The 10,751-nt window shown below is 38.3% G+C and overlaps 1 protein-coding gene across 1 annotated transcript in view; it reads right to left on the bottom strand.

Annotated features, from left to right (window-relative positions):
* Positions 1 to 671: 671 nt before the first annotated feature.
* LOC124797979 overlaps positions 672 to 10,751 on the bottom strand; it is a 225,771-nt gene continuing 215,691 nt past the window's right edge. The window contains exons 9-10 of the mRNA XM_047261158.1: positions 7,792 to 8,026; positions 672 to 969 (exon numbers count right to left, since the gene is read on the bottom strand). Coding sequence (XP_047117114.1) covers positions 754 to 969; positions 7,792 to 8,026 — 451 coding nt within the window. The 3' untranslated portion in view covers positions 672 to 753. The remainder of the gene's footprint in view (positions 970 to 7,791; positions 8,027 to 10,751) is intronic.

Raw genomic sequence — 10,751 nt, 5'->3', positions numbered from 1 at the left:
TGTCCAGGAGATAGTTTCATTCCGCTCTGACTGTGCATTGGTCTTCATGATAAACACACTTTCTATGCTTCATGTTGTACTTCACTACCAACCCTGTTTTCAGATTTGGACTAAATTCCGGTTGCTACATGACAATACTGGTGGTGAACTGTCATCTTCCTGACCCAAAAACATATTTCATTGCTAACTGCCAGAACTTCTCTTTTTGCTTTATCAAATCATTTACCCATATTAACAGAGCAACTTCACTTTTAGCACCTGTGCTCCATAGCCATAACTGTTGATACTCATTACATTATTAATGACTTACTAACTTCCAACAGTCACTCTTGCTAAGACAGAAACTGTCACTTCCACAGTACATTGTTTATGAAAGTATTTACAGTTTTTGTTTGTTGTTAGCTTTTCCACTCATTAGTGTTGAAGCTTACACCTATAATAATCTTTCACATTCTAATTTTATGCAATAAAATATCAACTTTTCCAATAAACTGGTAACATTTCTAGAAATGTTTTGTGTAAGTGCACAAACTAACAAAAATAAATGAATAAATAAGGTTATAAATACCATAGCAAATTATGTAATCATACTTATCACAGATGTATTATATGATTATCTGGAAATAACAACCCCTGTACTTTATTGAAATAAAAAAGTAATCATTGGCATAACATGTATTTTACACTGAAGATTAAGCACTGAAAATGATGGATCATAGCTTAAATCAATGAATGCTAACTTCTCTAGAGTTCTTAGGCGGCATGTGCTCTGCTCGTATTATGTAAAATGTCAAGCACATGACACAGTGCTCTGTAGTCAACTTCTAATCGGAGGCCACGTTCAACACCAAAACACTTGGTTAGAATGTCAATTTCTTGACCAGAAAATGATGAAGCAATTCCCAGTACTGAAAAAACTTTGAATAGCTGCTCTTTTGAAATTGTCCCAATGTTTGTAGGATCCCAGTCCTGAAAAAAGACATTAGTATTAACAATAAGTATGCTGAAATGCAATAAAAATGATCAACTGGTTTGTTTCTGAATAAATAATAGAAATCACACTGCTTCCTCAGATCACATACACTACATATACTGTTAATACATTGGAATCTCATAAGTACTTCTGAACGTAACACAAATTTTGAACATCATAAGTGGGAAATACGTATTTTGGTATGATTTGATTTTTTCTGGTGGTGAAAATTTTAGTGTAATATCCGATCTCATAATGTCGCACTTTCTGACATGCTGTATCAGTAAACTGTAATTCTAAACACACCTTTTTGAGAATGCATTTGAAATATCACACCCAGAAATTCAAAATTATGCATTAGTATAAAAGAAACAAAAATATTTTAAATATAGCAACATTGGCAATTTCAAGCTGCCGAAGTCCACACATGTACACTTAAGCCAAGAGCCAAATGGTATACAGGTATATCATGTGATGCAATAACATAGCTTCTAGCCTTCAAAATATGAACCCATATTTTAGGACATATCTTACAGACTCAGATCACCATTTAATTTCAAATTGAGTTGATTTTTTATATGGAATATGTACCAGTGTGTACAGTATATGTCAATCACATTAACCTCTAATTTCAATTTTACTGTGGATAACAATTCCAATACTTGTATATAACTCATAAAACATAACATTATGTATAAATAAAGTAACTGGTTAATAGAGGGATACCACCACCTAAAACAATTTGAATAAATAAAGAACAAATAAATACAAACCTGACGTGTGATGATATTATTTATTCACAAAGGTAGGGTTTACAGAGATGTTCTTAATTTAAAGGAAAATCATTCATTTCACTTTTTCCCATTAGTGAACCACTACAGACAATATAGACTGTCATTGCTAAAACTATAGGTATACTGTACGTATTAACCTAACCACACTACACTGCGTAATCCTATCTTCAAAGGCGTTTGAAGAACATATCAATTGTTGCTTTTTTCTTCTGTCTTAATTTTAATATCATATCATTAATCTTTGTTAATGCATTCAACACTTCTTCATCAACTGAAAAGCTTAACATGAAATGTTTAGTTGAATCCATGGTTTTCGACATTGTAGGAACTGGCAAAGGTGCTGTTTCATCTGTGTCCTCAATTTCTTGTTTCTCTGTCATTTGCTCCTGCAACACTTTGCCAGTTGTCCTGGACTGACAAATGGCAACACCTTTATCATACTCAACATAAGCAGTGAAGCTAAGCCATGCGGAATTTTCACCTTGCCCCATTATCTGCTGCCAGAGTTCAGCTGCAATTTCATAGTTTTCTGACATGATGTCTTCTTCTGTGATTTCATTGTTTTCTGACATGATCTCTCCTGTAAGTACCATTATCCGATTAAGGGCAGCCGTCTGAAAACAGTTTGATATTGTGCTTCCTTGCATAGATTACTACACATTTCTCACAGAATGCGTAGCATCCAAGATCGTCACTTTTCTTGTTGTACAATCAAGACAGGTCAGCCTCTCCTGTAAAATAATTCTTCTGTATTTTTGTTTCAGGCATTTTATAATGCCTTGGTTGAGTGGCCTGGTAAGTAAAGAGGATGATTTTTCTGCTTATGACACCCAAGCATCCCAGGCAGGCAAATATTCTTCAAATATACATGGAGTACATAAAGCCCGGGAACACTTTCAATTATTTATTGTACAAGAGCCAAACATTATACAGATATCATACATATGTCATTCTGAAGAGAAACCCTTTTAAGTTTTTTTTCCATGTATACTGCCACAGGGTAGTTTAGTAATTTGCCAGTAGTCAGCGCTAGTCGCAAACATGGCAAGTTCAGGTGCAGAGCAAGCTTTCTGTGTGTTGGAGTTCAACAAAAACAAGTGTGCTACAGCTGTTCAACAGATGTTTAGAACCAAGTACAGTAAGAAGCCACCAACAAGGAAGGCCATTTACCACTGGCACAACAAATTTGTTGTGATGGGTTGCTTGTGCCCGGCAAGAGAAGTGGATGTCCCAGTGTGAGTGAAGTGAATGTGGAGCATGTATGAGAGACGTTCATAAGGAGTCCAAAGAAATCTGTGTGTTGTACATCCCATGAACTCAAAATGGCTCCAATGACAATGTGGAAACTCCTGTGACAGAAGCTGTCTATGAAACCATTCAAATTGGAGCGGCACCAATGGATCAGCCATGCTACAGAAGGGGACAGCTGTTTCATGAAATGGCCTCCCCGAACACCAGATCTCACTCCATGTGATATTTTTTTCTGTGGGGACACATTAAATATCTGGTGTACGTACAGCCTCTACCACGTTATGTAGGAGAGCTCCGGGAGAGAATATGGGAAGCAACTGCCACAGTCGACGATGCCATGCTGGGATGGGTATGGCAAGAATTTGATTACCATATTGATGTCTGCCGGGTCACTCATGGTTCACATATCGAATCTTTGTAAAAAAAACTTTCAGAGTTTCTCTTCAAAATGCAATATGTATGACATCTGTACAATATTTAGTTCTTATGCAATAAATAATTGAAAGTGTTCCCTGTACTTCCTGTTACCCTTGCATTCGTATTTAATGCATATTTGCATTGCCAATAACCAGTGACACCAACTTTTCTGTTCTACTTCCATTGCAACATAACAGAGCAGTCAGCCACTCTTTGCCAAATTTTCTGCCATGGCATTTCTCTCCTCTGAACTCAAGGGTTTTGTCAAGCAGAGGATAAAACAATAGGCCTGTTTTGTCTGCGTTAAAAATTTCATTGGAACTGTACCTCTCAATGACGGAAGAGTATTTTTCCATGACTCAAGAGTTTCCATATTCATGCTTCCAGCCTCACCTCAAACACATTTATAAACTAAATCGTGTCAGCTTGTAAACCTTTTGATCCAACCATCAGATGCCTTGAAATCTTCAATTCCTGGCTTATCTGTCAAAAATGTAGCTTTAGCACAAATCACTGTACCATCAACTGGAATGTTCACTGTGCAAGCTTCCTTAAACCACTTCAGTAGGACACTTTCCATTTCTGGAAATAGACTCTCATCCAAATGTTTTCTTTTACTGTTTCCTCCTTCCAGAGATGAAGTTTCTATTGTTTTTTCCTTGCTCACCATCATGTTAAATGTTGACAGATGCAATATCATGTGTACACTTTTGCCCACTTCCTCAATAATGTTCCACTTTTCTTCATCGGTGAACTTCCTCACTATCTTCTTATCACTACACTTTTTGACACAAAAAGAAAATAATCCACTGAGAATTAATCAAACACTGAAATCACGCTATATCATACACAAAAAAAGAAACACCACCTGAGTTATGCAGGATTTGTGTATAAGAACCTTCAACATCGCAACGCATCAACAATCGTTGGTTAATATATTAAAAAACTGAAAACCCGCCTCGATTGCAAAAAAGCACCTACTGTTAAGTGTTAACCCAGGTTTCGGCGTAGATAACTACACCTTCTTCAGAACAACAATAAAACCCGCAAGTGCCTAAGAAGATCTTTGTCAATGATTAAAAGGACACCATAGCTATAAATTTGTAAACGAAAAAGAAAAGGAAAACACAAACAGTACATATGTACAAAATCAAAACCACTACTTAACTTAATGGTGTACGCTCCACCTCACACCGGCCTATGTTCGATGGGTCATGACCCGCCATAAACTGCAGCTACAAACGGTCGCTCACTTACAAGCCTGACCCGCTATGTATGCACATGCGCAAGACAAGGGAAGTTACTTGAATGCGCATGCGCATACAAATACGAGAAAGTTTTACATGGGTTGGGGCTAAATAGCCCAATATTCCCAACTGTGGATCAACGTATATCAAAAAATGAAATGGATAGAACAAGAGACGAGCTAAATAGGAGGTGAAAGCTAAACCTCCTGACAACAGGAGGAATACTTAAAAACTATACCTAAAGCCAGTAGTTAGTATGGGGGGGGGGGGGGGGGGGCTGAAGGGATGTGATCTAAAGACGTCATGGTAATAAAGATATAGGGAAAAAACGTGAGGTGTTCAACGGGCTACAATCACCTTCATCGTAAAAGGAAAATGAAGATAAAAAGAAATTAATATTTCACAGACTATCTAAAATTTGTGTGTGCACCCTTTCATCTCACATATGCTTGTTACTGCCTTGTTACATACCAATAACAGTATGTAAAGATACGCCTGTCACTGAACTTCCTTTTGGCACGTTCCAAACTGATCTATGACCTCCTTTTCTCAAATAGTATGCCAAAAGCTTCAGTGTGCTTGCTGCTGAAGACCTCCTTCTCAAATAGTATGCCAAAAGCTTCAGCATGCTTGCTGCTGAAGTCATGTGTTTCTCAGGGGGAACTTTTGGGAACAGAGTTTTATTAATTGCTTTCTGCTGTGTTCATCTGGTTTTGAGCTGTTCATGTTGAAATGTGTACATATGCAAAAATTTTTAACGAATTTCATGGTGAGGGACTGTAAAAGCAACATGCATGTTATGTTTTTCCATAAATGAAGAAAAAAGTTCAAAGAAAGATTTACATTGCTTTATAAAATTTCGTGCAGAAAGAACTGCATGAAGTTTATGCTTCACTAAATCTGGTTTCAAACATTTTAAAAATGAAATTTTTTCAGCAATGAAGCACTGCAGTATGGATGATCTTTCACATCAATGGATAATAACCATATGGAGAGTCTTTAAGTAGTGCAACACATCAGCTGGGATCAGAAACTTGTTTCACCTTTTGTGTCATATATATCCTTCCTCCTACCCTCAGTGCTTCCAAACCCAGGCAATGGTAACTAACTATCCAGTGCACATTGTTTGTTCAGTCTCATTGAATGTGTGATCTTTTTTTCCTTGCTACCAAATTTTTCTTCACAATTCTTCCCCCACCCCTCTCTTTTTCTCATATGTACTTTCTTTTTCTATTTTCTGTATTATGTATAATTGTTATATCCCCCTCTCCCCCTTTTCTTGTTATGTCTCACTTCACCTGGCTCCCATATTTTTTTTGTTTTACTTTTCTCTCCTCTTCATTTTGTTATCTTTCAAATCTATTTCCTTTGAGTTTAAGGACCATCTTCAAATTACCAATTATCAACATCCTACTATTAATAATAGTTCAGACATTCAACCTTGATTGATAGTCCAGCATTATTGTGTAATCATTTCCTCTTCATTCGACTATAATTCAGATAAAATTTTCATATTTTCAACCATTATACATTAAACCTTACTTTTTTAACTACATTTGTCATGGATATTATTAATACTGGATTTTTACATTAATTTTGAATAGAAATAAACCACTTCTTTACAAATTAACAAAAAAAGGAAAAAGACAGATTGCTACTGACCTTAAAGGTGTCATGTTGAGTTGCAGGCAGTCACAACAGAAAGACTGTTAAACATTTAGCTTTCAGGCAAAGCCTTCATCAGAAAAGGAAACACACACACATGCATTCATTCAAACATGCAAGCACACCTCACGCACACATGACTGACATCTCTGATAGCACAGACCAACATGCAACTGTCATGTTGAATGGAAGCAGTGGTCTGGAGAGGTCAGGGAAGGGGAAGGGATAGGAGGGCACAGGTAAGGGAGTAAAGAGCACAGCCTGGCAGAGCAAGCAGGGACTAGGAGGAGACATGACAAGACTGTCACCTGGTGCAGCATCGGGAGGCTGTGGAGCAGGCAAGTTAGGTAGAGGGAAGGGGACTAGGACTGGAAAAGGAGAGGAGCAGGGAAGGGGATTTATGGGTCGGTGCATTGGCAGAGAGTGGCACACAAAGTGGCGGGGGGTACGAACAGGAGGGAGGTGATAGGGCAGAAGAGGTGTAAACTGTTGGGTGGAGGATGTGGGGTAGTAAGTTACCTTAGGTTGAGGCTGGGATGATTTCAGGATCAGAGAAAGTACCTTAAGGATAACTCCTGTCTGTGCTGTTCTGAAAAGGTGCTGGTGGATTGCAGGATCCAGTTTCCTGAACTGCGTAGATGGGAGTTATCATAACAATAAATACCCCACTCCAAAACTATCCCTGCCTCAACCTAAGAAAACCTACTGACACCACAGCCTCCACTCAACAGTTTCAGCACCTTTGGCCTATCACTGTCTTCATCCTGATATCCCCTCACCCCTCAGAGTTCCACCCACTGACAACACACCCACACCCACCTGTCATTCCCTTTCCCTGGTCCTCTGCTTTTCCGCTCCCCATTTTCCTCCCCCCTCTCCCTCTCCCCACTTTCTACTCCACAGCCTCCCAACACTGTGCCTGGTGGCAGTCTTGTCATGCCTCCTTCTAGTTCCTGCTCACACCACCAGACAGCACTTCCCTCTCCCAGCACCTGCACCCTTTTAGCACTTCCCCTTTCCTGTCCCCTTCAGACAGCTGCTTCTGTTCAACATGACAGTTGCATTCCATTCTGCTTTTGTGAATTAATATGTGTGTGTGTGTGTGTGTGTGTGTGTGTGTGTGTGTGTGTGTGTGTGTGTGTGTATGTATGTGTGTGTTTCGTTTCATTGTGCCTGTCTGCAGCTCAGTGTGTCATCATTACAGTGAGTAGTGATCTGTTTTTTTCCTTACATTGTTGATATTCTAACATGGAGGTTCCATTCTTTCTAAATTACTTGGATATTTATATGGAGCAAAGGTTTCCAGGTAAAATATGAGCAAAGTTATGAGACAGTAACATAAATCCAGTGAATTGTCACACCCAAAACATTCTCAGATGTGGGCATTTAACCATAAATATTTCAGTTACAAGACTATAGAGTTTATCAACCTTTGGTGAATTACCTTAAAAGCTGAAATAAAGTTGTATTCATTATGCCTTGCCAGCCGCTCAAGAACACGTTTAACCATCTGCCGTTCCTCAAAATTTAGGAAATTGTGATCACCATCATTAATTGCCAGATGCTGTATTGGAGTAATTGTAGGTGCTCTTTGAAGTCCTGCCTGTGTAACAGCTTCTTCAACTGCTTCAACCAGACGAAGATACTCTACAAATCCTGGTTGCTTAGGGCTTGCAAATCTGTGGAAGGGTATTCCAACAAAAATAAGAAACAACTGCAACTTCTTGTGCAAAAGACAGTCACTGTATACATTTGAAAGGCTCTTATTTAAAGAACAAAACATACAAGCATGTTGATTTCTAATTGAAAATTTCTGTTTACACCACTCATATAGTTGCTCACAGAAATAACTGTTAGTACTCAAAAAATTAACTAAATGTCAAAATAGTAATGGTAAGTTCCATTAATTAGTTCTCTTTGCAAAACTAAATTATCGTTTAGAATGGATGGGAAGTAAACTGAGAATAAATTAGTGAAGTAGCTGTTATAATTGCAGCTGAATGTTGTGTTATCTTCATTTATTCACCATTAATGACAATTATTATTATTTAGAATCTGTCAAGAACACCTTTTTTCTTTTTATTTAAAGTGGTCACAAATAAATGTTTCTAATTATAAACTTTTAAAATTATTAAAAGAAGTAATTTAATAGGGACTGAGATGCATCTGCTGCATTTAGAATCCTACAATTCAAAAATTAAGACACAAAAGAATTAGTGACATTAGCTGCCAGTTGGCACTGATTTAAATCAATGGGAAAAGTTGAAAATATGTTCCACAATGAGACCTGAACCTGGGTCTCCTGCTTACTATTCACATGCACCGACCAGTGTGCCACGGGACACAGTGGTGATCCCAACTGCACACACTGCCTTAACATGCCTCCCATCAGACCCAAATTCTCAACTTATTCACACATTACTAATGAAGCCCCCTTCTGCCCACTATCCTCATTACTCACAGCACTTTGCCAATTCCCATAAGAGTTCAAGCATGGTGTGCATCCTCACTGAAGTGATCAACTGGCAGTCCTAACCATAAATATATGTAGTGTCTGTTCTTTCAGGCACTGCAAGGATAGTCCGTGCAGTCGCAACAACACCTGTGTTCAGATGGTGCAATGGTCAGCGCATATGCCTAGCAAGCAGGAGAACTCGGTTCAAATCTCAGTTCGGCACAAGTTTTCAACCTTCCCCATTGCCTTAAACCAATACCCACTGACAGCTAAGGCCACTAATTCCTTTGTGTATTGATTCATAATGACTGCGGGATCAAAATTGTGTCCAAAAGAACAGACCACACATATATAATTCAAAAACTGTTTTTCTACTTGCGTGTTTATGGATGAACTTATACATTTGCACAATAAAAGTAATTATCTTTTATTTACAAAGAACATTAAAAAAAGAATACTAACAGGAGTCTCATATGATTTATGAAATGAAGTCCTTTAACTTAAGAATAAGTTTCTAGAGATTCCCAGTTCACTGTCTTATTACTCTGAATGACTTGTTCATGATATTTTTGCCAGAACACTGAACATCACACTGAACACTAAACAGATACAACAATTATTTGAAGATATAATTTATTTTATTACTATACACAAACACAATTACTGAGAACAAATGATAATGGGTGAATGTAAAAATTCTACAGTGTTTGAAAAGGTCTTTGCATGACACTTACTTACTGACATTTCACAATATTGCCTTGCCTGATTTTAAAGAGTGAACACTTTATATATGTTAACAGGAGTGTCACATACAAATATCGGTTGTTACATGAAGAGGAAATGTGTCTCAGAAATAACTACAATGACCTACATAGAGACTAATAAACCTGATGTGCTAGTCGTAACTGAACAATGATACTTTGATGGCATAATTACTATCTATATCAAAAGAAAAATTCATTTGATAAAAACATAAAACTACAAAGGGTCAAAATGGCTGCCCAGTACTTGCCTTGAAGAGACGAAATTTGACTGTTGACAGATACATTTAAAAGTAGGAAGGGAATAAATACAGATCAGGAAGATTGTAAAGGAGAGGCAGGCCACTCAAACCCTAGATGGCACTTTTCCACTTGCACACTTGTCCTCAATAATTTTGTTTGTGCCTAATAATACAATAAATCATTAGCTTATACACTGAAGAGCCAAGGAAATTAGTACACCTGCCTAACATCACGTAGGGACCCCATGAGCACACTGAAGTTCCACAACACTATGTGGTATAGACTCGACTAATGTCTGAAGTAGTGCTGGAGGGAATTGACACCATGAATCCTGCAGGGCTCTCCATAAATCTGTAAGAGCATGAGGGGGTGGAGATCTTTTCTGAACAACATGTTGCAAGGCATCCCAAATTTGCTCAATAATATTCATATCTGTGGAGTTCAATGGCCAGCAGAAATGTTTAAATCAGAAGAGGGTTCCTGGAGCCACTCTGTAACAATTCTGGATGCATGGGGTGTCGCATTGTCCAGTGGGAATTGCCCAACTCTTTCGGAATGCACAGTGGACATGAATGGATGCAGGTGAACAGACAGAATGCTTATGTATGTGTCACCTGTCAGAGTTACATCTAGACATATCAGGGGTTCCATATCCCTCCAACTGCACACACCCGACACCATTACAGAATGCTTATGTACATCCACTCCAACTGCAGACACCCCACACCATTACAGAGCTGCCACCAGCTTGAACAGTCCCCTGCTGACATGCAGGGTACGTGAGGTTGTCTCCATACCCATACACGTCCATACACTCGATACCATTTGAAACGAGCTTGTCTAACTGCACAACATGTTTCCAGTCATCAACAGTTCAATGTCAGTGTTGACGGGCCCAGGCACTGTGTAAAACTTTGTGTCATGCAGTCATCAAGATTATATGAG

This window comes from Schistocerca piceifrons, chromosome 1 (assembly GCF_021461385.2).
Source record: "Schistocerca piceifrons isolate TAMUIC-IGC-003096 chromosome 1, iqSchPice1.1, whole genome shotgun sequence".
NCBI classification, from domain to species: Eukaryota; Metazoa; Arthropoda; class Insecta; order Orthoptera; family Acrididae; genus Schistocerca; species Schistocerca piceifrons.
The sequence above is the reverse complement of the archived record's forward strand: the minus strand, read 5'-3'. Positions and strand labels throughout refer to the sequence as shown.